General features: G+C 50.4%; 1 protein-coding gene and 1 non-coding gene across 3 annotated transcripts in view; one reads left to right on the forward strand and one right to left on the reverse strand.

Annotated features, from left to right (window-relative positions):
• Nucleotides 1-2,802: 2,802 nt before the first annotated feature.
• On the forward strand, nucleotides 2,803-2,874 carry TRNAR-CCU (transfer RNA arginine (anticodon CCU)). Its single transcript has one exon. It is a non-coding gene; the product is annotated as a tRNA-Arg (tRNA).
• A 1,730-nt stretch (nucleotides 2,875-4,604) lies between these two features.
• The window catches only part of DNAJA3 (DnaJ heat shock protein family (Hsp40) member A3), a 30,003-nt gene continuing 22,562 nt past the window's right edge, over nucleotides 4,605-12,045 (reverse strand). Inside the window, exons 11-12 of one of the 2 annotated variants that reach the window (XM_086692202.1) lie at nucleotides 6,483-6,599; nucleotides 4,605-5,829 (exon numbers count right to left, since the gene is read on the reverse strand). In XM_086692202.1, the coding sequence (XP_086548328.1) occupies nucleotides 6,496-6,599 (104 nt within the window). In that variant the 3' untranslated portion in view covers nucleotides 4,605-5,829; nucleotides 6,483-6,495. The remainder of the gene's footprint in view (nucleotides 5,830-6,482; nucleotides 6,600-12,045) is intronic. The other variant, XM_086692203.1, reaches the window with a different exon arrangement.

The following is a 12,045-nucleotide window of genomic DNA, read 5'->3' on the forward strand; positions in this document are numbered from 1 at the left end:
AAGTCTCCCATACCCGAGGTTGGGAAACTCACCAGCTTGGGGCTGAGTCACTGTGATGAGATCCTGGAGTGGCCTGTGGTCAGTACAGAGCCTGGGAGGAGTCCACTGTGCCCAGATGCAGAGCAAACCAGCAAGCCTGCGTCGGGTTCCAGGCGCACCTCGCCCAAAGGGATAGGAGCTGGGCACGTTGCTGAGCCTCGCCAGTCCGCTTACCTGGCCAGGCTGTTCTGAGGATGCCATGAGATCATTTGTGCAGAGCAGCGTCTGACATCCCGGGTCACTCTCCCCCTCCTTCTGAGACACATGGTCAAGCCCTGCTAGCCTCCAGTGCCCTCAGCCTGTTCCCTGCCCCCATCCCAAGTGTGGCCAAAGCAGTGGATCTCAGTGGGAACAGCCCAAATCCAGTGAAATAAATAGACAACAGTCAGGATGCTCCATGTGCTATGAGCTGTCCACACTGCACACAAAAACCAGATCCCAGGTGGTAGAACTATTCTGTAGGATATTACAATGGACACACGTCACAATAGATTTGTCCACACCCATAGGATATACACCACCAAGAGCAAACCCTAATGAAAACGTGGCTTCGGAGATAAATGATGTTCATCAGTTGGAACAAATGTCCCACTCTTGTGGAGGTGCTGATAGTACGGGAGGAGGGGGGGCTGTGCACGTGGGGCCAGAGGGTTAAAAGACAACAGTCCTAGTATTTAAACCATCTGATCTGTAATAGACATTCATGTCAATCCTGTTCCCTTGGCCCCCATCGATCCCCAAATGGGGCTGGAGAGGTACTGGCCCTTCCCATACCCTGGATACTCAAGTCGAGGTGCATGCCTGGCCCAGGGTGCTCCTGCCCCGCCTGTGCATCACTACAGGGAGGAAGCATGTGTGGATCACAGCTCACAGAGCCCTGGGGAGTCTGGGTCAGCACCACACGGAGGGGATGACTCCTAGCACCACGACATCTGCTGGTGGAGGCGTCCCCAGCTGGGTGGATGCCACGTGTGCCTGGTTTTCTGAAATTTGGTACCTGAAATACATTAGTTCGCTGCCAACATTTTTCATTTTCTTAACTGGTAAACTATACAGAAAATTTACCATTTTAGTCATTGTTAAGTGTGCATATAATTCAGTGGCATTAATTACATTCACAGTATTGTGCTGCCCTCACCAGCATCCCTCTCCAGGACTTTATCTTCCCAAACTGACACTGTCTCCGTTAAACACTAGCTTCCCGTTCCCCCTCCCCCTGCACGAACCACTCTACTTTGTCTCTATGAGCTTGATGACTCCCAAGTACCTTATGTAAGTCGCTGCCAACATCTTAAAATGAGACAACTCCATAGCGTTGTTGATGATAGCCAAATGCTGGAAATAACCCGAATGTCTATCAGTGAATGGCTGGAAAACAAAAGTGGTCTATCCACAGAATGGAATTGAGTCAGCCGTAAAAAGGAACAAGTACCCATCCGTGCCACAACATGGATGAAGCCTGAGACATCGTATTAAGTGAAACCAGAAGGAAACAAGCCACCACATATTGTATGATCCCATTCACATGAAATGTGCAGAGTAGATGAATCCTAGAGACGGGGAGTGGGTTTGTGGCTGCCAGGGTCTGAGGGACCCGGGGAAATGGGGAAGGACTGCTAATGGAATTGGGGTTTCTCTTCAGGGTGATGAAAATGTTCTAAAATGGATTGTGGTGGGGTACCTGGGTGGCTAAGTCAGCTAAGCATCTAACTCTTGGTTTGGGCTCAGGTCACGATCTCATGGTTTGTGAGTTCGAGCCCTGAGTCAGGCTCCACAATCAGTGTGGAGCCTGCTTGGGATTCTCTGCCCCGCCTCTCTGCCCCTACCCTGCTTGCTCTGCCTCTCTCTCAAAACAAACACAACAAGATCCAATCAAATGTCTATAAGAAACCCATTTTAAAAAAATATTAACTGGGGCATCTGCGTGGCTCAGTTGGTTAAGTACCCAACTTCGGCTCAGGTCATGATCTCGCAACTCCTGGGTTTGAGCCCCGCTTCAGGCTCTGTGCTGACAGCTCAGAGCCTGAGCCTGCTTTGGATTCTGTATGTGTGTATCTTTCTCTCTGCCCCCCCCCCCCACTCACCCTCTCTCTCTCACAAATAATAAACACTAAAAAATTCTTTTAATTTTTTTTAATATTTTTATTTATTTTTGAGACACAGAGAGACAGAGCATGAGCAGGGAAGCAGCAGAAAGAGAGGGAGACACAGAATCCGAAACAGGCTCCAGGCTCTGAGCCGTCAGCACAGAGTCCGACGCGGGGCTTGAACTCATAGAATGTGAGATCGTGACCTGAGCTGAAGTCGGACGCTTAACCGACTGAGCCACCCGGGTGCCCCAAAAATTCTTAATAAAATAAAAAAATAAAATGGACTGTGGTGATGGAGGCACAACGTTGGACTTAAAATCCACTAAACTGTATGCTTTAATGAGTGAATTGTACAATATAGGTAACCCCAAAAATGAGGTAACTAAAATCTCCACAGAAGAATCTGGATGCCCAGCTTCTCTTGCAGAGCACCAGACGATCTGGTAGCACAGGGTCTGAATTCCCACATGGCCCTCTTGGGTGGAGCCGAACAGCCACCCCCTTGAGACAAGGCAGCCAGTGTCCATCACCCCCACCGCCTCCTGGGTTCTGCACAACTGGGAAAGCACGTCAGGGCCCACTCGCTTTATGTAAAGTTGCCGGCTGGCTCATCTGCGACACTTCATGAGGATCATGCCAAATAAATACAACTTTTGGTTAAAAGATCTGGGGCGCCTGGCTGGCTCAGTCGGTAGAGCGAGCGACTCCTGATCTCAGGGTGTGGGTTCGAGCCCCATGTTGGGTGTAGAGATTACTTAAAAATCTTTCTATAGATAAATAATTACAAGATACAAAGTGCAGGTTTCCCAGTGCTAAAACACGCCTTCTGCAAGAGGTGCGAGTGTTCACTTAATTCAGGGACAGGCCCCAGGGTGGCAGGAGAGCAGAGTGAGGGCAGGGCCATCCTTGGACACACGGTAGCCAAGAAGCGTGTGGGACTGGAGAGGATTCTCGTCTTTGAGGGGGGTCTTCATGACAAGGAAGGCGGAGTTCAAGTCCACCTAAACCCAGAGGCCTCAGGAGAATGGCCCAGGTCAGAAACATATCAGAGCAGAGACCCGCCGGTGTGATAGAGCCAAGGTCCGGCGCCCAGGTCTTCATCACCCACACGTGACCGTGCCTTCCCCCATCCTCCCTACCCACCTACCTTTCCACTCCTCTCAATCCCTAAAGGCTCAGGGGCGGAGTTACTTTTTTATATTTTTGAGGGCCTCGTCTCACGTTCCAGCCTCAACTCAGAGGCTGCAAAGTCTGGAGACCAACGCCTCGAGACCCTGCTGTGGGAAGAAGCCCAATCTGAGTCTTGAGTGGGACTTGATTGGGCAAGTGTTGCACTGCCCCCTTCCGGCCAGCAGGGGAAGGACGGCCTGGTGCAGCAGGGATGGTGTCTGGCCAGCAAGAAAACCACCTTTCTCTTTCAAAGTCTCCCTCCAGACTTTTGCTTTCAAAAGACAGGACATGAATGGGATTTGGCTGGACTTCTCCAGGAAGAAAACTTAAGCTGTCATGAGGCACTGCCCAGGTCCCACCGCTGGACCTGGGATCTAGGACCGTGCCGGGCCCGTTCTGGTGAAGGGAGAAGCATCTGATGCTGGCACGAAGTCACCGCGCAGCCTCTTTGTGTCCACAAGGTCTTCCCCAACGTCTTCACCCGGCCCAGCAAGTGCTCTCACACCTCATGTGCACAGCCTGGAACCCTGGGATGGGTCTGAGCTATGTGCTCAGGGTCACTGCAGCTGTGCAGCCATCAGGGCTTCTGTGGGACAGCCTCTGCTGGGAGCCCAAACCAGTTAAACTACAATCAGCAAAAACTTCAATGCAAAAAAACAACAACATTCCTCTGAAAATAATGGAGGAGAAAAAAAAAATCTAGTGAGGAAGACAGTGACATGCAGGGCCCCAAGTAGGCCAACACTGCACATCTTCTCGTGGCCCCCAAAGAAAGTTACACGCCGAGAATTCCAGAACATTCAATCAAATAAGCATAGTCTCGGGGCGCCTGGGTGGCGCAGTCGGTTAAGCGTCCGACTTCAGCCAGGTCACGATCTCGCGGTCCGTGAGTTCGAGCCCCGCGTCAGGCTCTGGGCTGATGGCTCAGAGCCTGGAGCCTGTTTCCAATTCTGTGTCTCCCTCATCTCTCTGCCCCTCCCTCCCCCTCTGTCTCTCTCTATCCCAAAAATAAATAAACGTTGAAAAAAAAAATTAAAAAAAAACAAAAAAAAAAACAAATAAGCATAGTCTCATGGAAAGCCCCCCCGCACTGGGATCTTGGAGGGTCAGCATTTGTCAGAGCACCATGTGGCCATCATGGCGCGTGTGCTCTTGGGCTGGAGTGACTCAGTAGATGGGCGCGGCCCCAGGAAGGCCAGAGGTGACGCGGGATGGCCCCCATGTGTAGACGAACATCAGCAACCCCACTGCTGAGCCCCCTGTGAAAAGCAGTTTGAACTCTTTCAAAGAAGAATATGACCACAATTTAGGCTTTAAATAACTTTTTGCAGTAATCTTATTTACATGGATACAGAATCATTTTACATTCTTAGATCACAGTAATAGATGCTTTATTTTGTAAATTATGAAGGAAAACAAAAAGGAAACTATTTGTAAGCCTTCTCCATTAGCCTGTCTTACCAGTGGGAGGATCTGGAAGCATGTGGAGCCCGCACACCCTACAAGCTGAGACTGGGGACAGTGTGTTTTGCTCTGGCTGGACGGTGAAACCTTCAACCTCTCAGACTGTGCTTTCCTTTTCTGAACAAACATTTATAGAGACGACAGCAGTTCTCAGCACTGAGTAGTTTACACACACTTCTAAAAACCGATGTCAGCAATGTGAGTGGTGAGAACCAAGCCACTGGCAGGCAGGGGGGCAGGCCTCTGGGGTGACAGGCTGTTAGTCGGCCCTGGGCTGTAGCTGTGACCAGCTGGGGTTGAGCAGAAGGGCAAGAGTCCCCCTTAACGCCTGCCCCAGGACAACAGAACTCAACAGTCAGGGACGAGAAGCCACCCCACACAGGGTGGAAGGAAGGACTATCCGTCCTGATAAAGATCTCGGCCCATATGGTCAGGAATGACATCTTTGGGGACCCCCTTGGTACGTGCGTCCCCAGGCCCCAAGGCGCCTACGTTCCAGCTGTTTAGGATCTTTGGGACATAAACTCCGACAAGAGCACAGGGTGTCCTGGCTGAGGGGTGGAGGACACTGTGGGGTGTGCAAGCTCCAGGTTCCTCAAAAAGACAATCTGGCAGAAAAGACTCATTCCAGAAGCTCCCGGAGGTTTGCTGAGAGGGAAATTAATCACTTCATGACTCAGTGCAGCTTAAGGCTTCATTTTTAAGCTGTAAGCATGGCCTTTAATTCTTTAACTAATATCTCCACCACTTTTGATTCCACATTAGAGTTTTAGCTCTGCAAGAAATGTCCAGTTGTTTTACTCTGCCTGAGCTAGAAGAGGCCAAGTTACCTACCCATGGACGGGAAACTTCCACCATCCCTTATGGGTGCCACGCCCTACTGCCCAGGGGCTGTCCCCTATGACTAGTCCGTGGAGAGGTGTGTTGTCACATGGTTTTGCTGTTGCCAAGGTGGTCCAGGGCCTCTGCAGGCAAGGGCGCAGTGTTGCTGTTCCAGAATCCTTCCAGGGCCCTGGCCACGCGGAGGGGCTGCTGCTCCCGGCCTAGTTCCCAGTGGACCGTTTTCCTGAGCCAAGACACAAATGGTCACGGTTCACTAGCACTGCAGGAAGAAGGCGCCCTGCGGGTGAGCTTCTGTCATCCCTGGGAAGGAGCTGCACGAGGAGTCCCAGACACCAGGGACCAGAACAAGAGAAGAGTGAGTCCCGAGACACCACAGTGAGCAAGCACGACTCGTGGCAGCCCCCTGAGGTTTACACGGCCCTGCGGCTCCCAGGCAGGGAACATGACTCCACAGGAGGTTGGGGGGGAGGGGGGTCTGAGTTCTAGGCCTGGCTCTGCTGTGACTCTCCCTCTGTGACTGTGGGCAGCCTGGTTCTCACCAGTGTGGGACGTGGCCCCCCTGGAAGCTGCTGGAAGGAGGACTGTGAGGCAGCCCCCCGTGCAACCTCTGCAGAAGTGGACATGGCAGAAGGCCGGCCGCTGCAGTCTGGTTCCGCCCAGCACCGCTGGCCAACGCCACCACCCTGCCCTGATGCAGACCTCTCCACGGGCCAGGAGGCCTGGCTCTGAGTGGAGCCAGATACGCCACACTTACACTGGCAACCCTTCCAAGCCTGGGAGCAGGGAGACGGGGGTATGATACTGGTTAAGGTGAAGGAAAACAGGGTTAGTTCACAGAGGGAAACAAAGGGGGAAGAAACCTCGGGGTTTTCCTACCTCGGCTGGGATATCAGGAGGTAAACATTTTCTTAAGTTTGGAAAGGAATCCCTCCTTGTCCTCCCCAGCCTCAGGCCTAGCCTTGCCTCCTGCGGAGCTATCCATGGTCCTGCCACCTGGGCACAAACAGCAGAAAGAACTGGGGTCAAGGGAGCCACCTCCAGGAGTCCCATCCCTGGCCCCGCCTACCCACACTGGCCACCCAGGGGCTTGCCACTCAAGAAGCCACCAAGCACCACCCCAAGAGGGGAGGGGGCGGCTCCCAGGTCAGCCAACGCGGCCTCGCCTGTTAGATGACTGAAGCAGAAGGGCCGCTCAGTGCTTTATTTAGTGTATCCCAGCTGCTCCTCGAGTCACTGACCCACAACAGGGAAACAAGACAGAGAGAAGGACAGTGGCCAGCTAACTCCACCTGAACAACTGTAACAACTGCCAAGTGCCACATGCCTTCCAGGTCAGGCCACGCAGATCCCACAGTAGCTCACTCAATCCTTTACACACAAATTTCACACATTAAAAAACAAAACAACAACAACAGAAACCACAAAAGCACAGAGAGAGTTATATTAGATAGTTTGCCCAAGGTCTCAGAGCTGGTAGGTGGTGGGGAGAATGGAGTTCAAACACAAGCAGTGAGGGCCAGAGCCCAAGCTCCTAACAACCAAGTCACTGACTCCAAGCAGGTAAAGAACACGTACCAAGACCAAATGACCAGCTTCCACGCTCCGTACGTGTGCACCTGGGGTCTCTGGGACACCCAGGGAAGGGACTCGCTGCCTTGTGGAATCCCACGACACGTACACTTCTTCCCTGTAACAACAGCAGTTGGGCACCCTATGCGTCCCTGGTCAAACTCCCCGTCAAGGGCATGTGACCCTACATGCCCTAGAAACAGGGAAGCTACTTGGCCATTTTTTCAGGGCCCAAGCTGAGATTATGGAGATCAACTCTGCTGCATAAATCTGTCCTTTTCAAGATCTGCCAACCACTAGGCAGGCAGGACAAGCTTCTGCCATGAGCTCCTGTACTCAGCACAGGGCACGTTTCTAACATGCTAGGTTATATATGCCAAGTACAGTGCATAGCGCAGTAAAAAAGGATCATAGTTCCCAAGATCTCAGTCTAAAATGCCATCATTAGTGAGGGGCGCCTGGGTGGCTCAGTCAGTTAAGCGTCCAACTTCAGCTCAAGTCATGATCTCACGGTTCGTGGATTCAAGCCCCACATCGGGCTCTGTGCTGACAGCTCAGAGCCTAGAACCTGCTTGGGATTGTGTGTCTCCCTCTCTCTCTCCTCCTCTCTCCCTCGCACTCTCTCTCAAAAATAAGTAAACATTTTTTTTTTTTTTAATTGAAAAAAGAAAAAAGATGCCTTCATCAGTAAGAGGCCCAAAGCTCTGGGCACCAGGCTCCAAGCAGGGGTGGGTGGAGTCGCCCCTGGGTACAGCACCCTGGGCAGTCTCGTGGACCTGGCATGCTCTCAGAGCTCAGAAACATCTTCAGAGAGAGCAATAGCCCCAAACAAGGATGTGCTAACCAAGGTGTGAGCTACCACCAAAGTCAACGTGGCTGAGTGATCCCCGACTCCCAGGGTTCCCCAGCAGAGGACCCCGGGCACTGCAGAGTCACCAGAGCAGATCCCCGTGAGAGGTGCCCACCGCCACAGGTTGCAAGGCCATGTGTGCCTTCCCTTAGTCCCTCACATCCCCCGTTCTGACGTGATGGCTTAAGTAACAAAGAGCCTCCTCACACAAAGCAACCCGCAAACCAGAAATTTCCCATCACTCCTGGGCCTCCCTGGACACAGGAGAGGAGAGTACGGACTATTTTATCTTGCCCTTGCTCTGGGAATGGCAGACCTTTGTGCGTGCACATGCATCACTATGAGTTATAGCTGACGGAGCTTTTAATGTGTGCCACATACTGTGTCAAATGCTTTACTTACGTGATCTCATTTAATCACGTAAGAACCCTATGAAACACAGGCTGCTATCATTTCCAACTTACAGATGGTAAAGCTGAGGCCTGGAGAGCTGAAGTAATTTGCCCAAGCCTTTACAGATGATAAGGGCAGAGTGGGGCCTTGCCTCGTCCGTTGCCAAGCTGTTAACTATGAGTCACAACAGGGCACAGAAACTCAGACTGCAGTCACCCTCTTCCCCGCAACTCTGCTGTCATCATCATCCAGAAGGTGGGAAACGGTGATGCCCCCATGGCTACAGGTATGTGAGCCACAGTGGCCAAAGGCCCCAGAATAAGCAACCAGTTAACAGGTTAATGATTCACAACAACAAAAATAAAACAACAAAACGCAAACATGCCAGATCACCCCCTACCACCAGGAACTCAGGTCTTACCTCTATTTTAAATTTGGATAAAAGGACTCCTTCAGGAATAAGGTTTACTGGCAGGGACATCAAAGGCTATAAGCACTAAATTTAAAATTCTGAACCAAATGTCAGGACTAAACTACACACATAGATGACAAAGTCTATATACACACTGTTTTTCTAACCTAGGACAGGAGGAGGGATGTGTCCTTACGGATGTCGCGGACACTCAGATGCCTTCTGGTCTCAGGACAGGATACAAACAAAGGCACTGTGCTTCTAAAGCTTCTTTAAATACAGCCAGCATGTCACTTGTGCCTTTAGAATAAAGAGGAAATGCCCACTCCAGCTGAATGGGCACTACATGACCATCTCTAGTCTACACCTTCAGAAGGTGACCACACCCAGAGGGGCTGCTCACCCAACACAGAGGTCCAGCCTGAGGCCACAGGTCTCTTCTCTCCTGGGGAAGAGCTTATACTCCCATCTCTCAGAGTATCTCCCAGCGACATGAGAAAAACGAACTCAAATAAACTCAGTCAACATTTCCTGTGAACCAGCCCGGTGCCAGGTGCCATGGAAAGTGTTGGGGGATTCAAAGAAGAAACACGCCAACTCATTAGGCAGGGATTCCAAGTTAGAGCTGCCTGATAGCTGTTTATACTGTGATCCCAGGGGAAGAGTAACAATCATCCCAAGAATATGGGCCACCTTTTTGGGCCAAAATGTTTTTTCCATCGGCACAAGCTTCTCTTAAGAGAAGGGTTCAGCACGTATCTGGCGCTCAATGCTTGCTGTCTTCTCCCGTTATCTATAAGCTGGATGACGGCACGGACTCTGTCTCTCTGTGTGTCATCTCTTAGCACGTAACAAATGCTAAAGGAACGTATGTTTGAAGAAACAGAGACCGAGAGGACTCCAGGACCTGACTTCTGGGGACCGGGGCCGCCCTGCAGGTGGAGGTGCAAGTCTATACACACAGCCTGACTCCCTGAGCCGACTACACACACAGGCTGAGCCAGCAAAGTACCTCTCGTTCTACTAAAATTTTGTCTTTTCCTTCATCTTCCTCCTGCCAGCACCCTGTGTGAAGGTCAACGCTGCCAACTCTGTCGGAGAGGAGAAACGGCAGGTGGGATTCCCAGACAGTGAGCTCTGGAACTGCTTTCTACATCTCCAGGTAAATGTATGTGTACTGTCACCAAGAGTTAACGAGGACCCAGAAGCACAAACCCTGAGCCACACTGTCTCTAACTCAGTCTCGCAATAATAGATTTTGCCGACTCCCTGTGTCTTCTATGCTCAGCCCTGAGTACTGAGAGTCCCTGAGTGCACGGTGTCTTTCTGGACTTTCTGATTCACAGAATGGGGAAGAAGCAAGGGTCAGCTGTTAAGGTTTTCACCAGCTGTACTAGGGACCAAAAATAAGCAAGGGATATTAAATCCCCCAAACCTTTTGGGTCGGTTTCCTATGTAATTATATCTACTCCAAATGCCCTTCAGGTGCCCTTTTCCCTAATGAAAGTATAGACGCCCAGAAATCAGTTTGTACCTGACAGCTCCTGTCAGGTTCTGAGGGCTCCCCAACTCACGTGTATTTGGAGGCTACTAAAAAAGTGATCTGAGGGGCTCCTGGGTGGCTCAGTCGGTGAGCGTCCGACTTCGGCTCAGGTCATGATCTCATGGTCCGTGAGTTCGAGCCCCATATCGGGCTCTGTGCTGACAGCTCAGAGCCTGGAGCCTGCTTCAGATTCTGTGTCTCCCTCTCTGTCTGCCCCTCCCCTGCTCATGGTCTGTCTCTGTCTCAAAAAAAAAAAAAAAAAAGTGATCTGAGTAACACTTTATTCCACGAAGCAATGATACCTGAACATAACTGTTTCTTTTTTTTTATTTAAAAAAAATTTTTTTAACGTTTATTTATTTTTGAGACAGAGAGAGACAGAGCATGAACAGGGGAGGGTCAGAGAGAGAGGGACACACAGAATGTGAAACAGGCTCCAGGCTCCGAGCTGTCAGCACAGAGCCTGACGCGGGGCTTGAACTCACGGACCACAAGATCATGACCTGAGCTGAAGTCGGCCGCTTAACCGACTGAGCCACCCAGGCGCCCCTGAACATAACTGTTTCTAACATAACTTCAGTTTAAGTTTTGTTAAATGCTTGAAATAAGAAATTCAGACTCTACTTAAATAAATATGACCCACTGTTAGTGAGGTTGTCAGGAAATGAGAATTATAAGTACTGTCGTATTTTCACACGCAGATTGCAGAAATAACTGTCTTCACAGTATAATGAAATTTAACCATGTCTGGACAGTATTCTTTGAAGCCAATTCTAAGATTCTTAAATGCTATTTAAAAAATTATGTCCAGGGGCGCCTGGGTGGCGCAGTCGGTTGAGCGTCCGACTTCAGCCAGGTCACGATCTCACGGTCCGTGAGTTCGAGCCCCGCGTCGGGCTCTGGGCTGACGGCTCAGAGCCTGGAGCCTGTTTCCGATTCTGTGTCTCCCTCTCTCTCTGCCCCTCCCCCGTTCATGCTCTGTCTCTCTCTGTCCCAAAAATAAATAAAAAACGTTGAAAAAAAAAAAAAAAAATTAAAAAATTATGTCCAGGGCCCCTGGGCGGCTCAGTGGGTTAAGTGTCTGACTTCGGCTCAGGTCATGATCTTGCAGTTTGTGACTTCGAGATCTTGCAGTTTGTGAGTTGGGCTCTGTGCTGACAGCTTAGAGCCTAGAGCCTGCTCCAGATTCTGTGTCTCCTCCTCTCTCTGCTCCTCCCCCACCTACACTCGGCCTCTCTCTCTCTCTCTCATAAATAAACATTAAAAAAAAAATTACGTCTGGGAGCCAAATTTCCCACGAGAACACAGCTCTGAAATGACAATGAAAGTGAGTAGGGAAAAAATAATTTGGCATACTACGTCACTTTACAACAACTTTTCAGAAATGTGCTCAATTCATGCATCAAAGTTAAACTATGCTCAACAAAATTATGTCAATAAAAATTTAAAAGGAAGAAGTGACAAAGTGTCTGGCACACCAGAGGTTCCCAATAAATCCAGGCTGAATGAGGGCGGGGAACTAGCTATGAGGACAAGGAACCACAGAAGTCACGAGGGTTCAAAGGATACTCATAAGCTGACTGTATGATCAACTCTCAAGTTAAACTACCAGAAAAGAGTTTAACAAAAACACCAATGTTCTAATCTAGTGAACAAGGCCCACGTCACGACT

Source organism: Puma concolor, chromosome E3 (assembly GCF_028749965.1).
Source record: "Puma concolor isolate L17-30 chromosome E3, mPumCon1.1.hap2, whole genome shotgun sequence".
In the NCBI taxonomy this organism is placed as follows: Eukaryota; Metazoa; Chordata; class Mammalia; order Carnivora; family Felidae; genus Puma; species Puma concolor.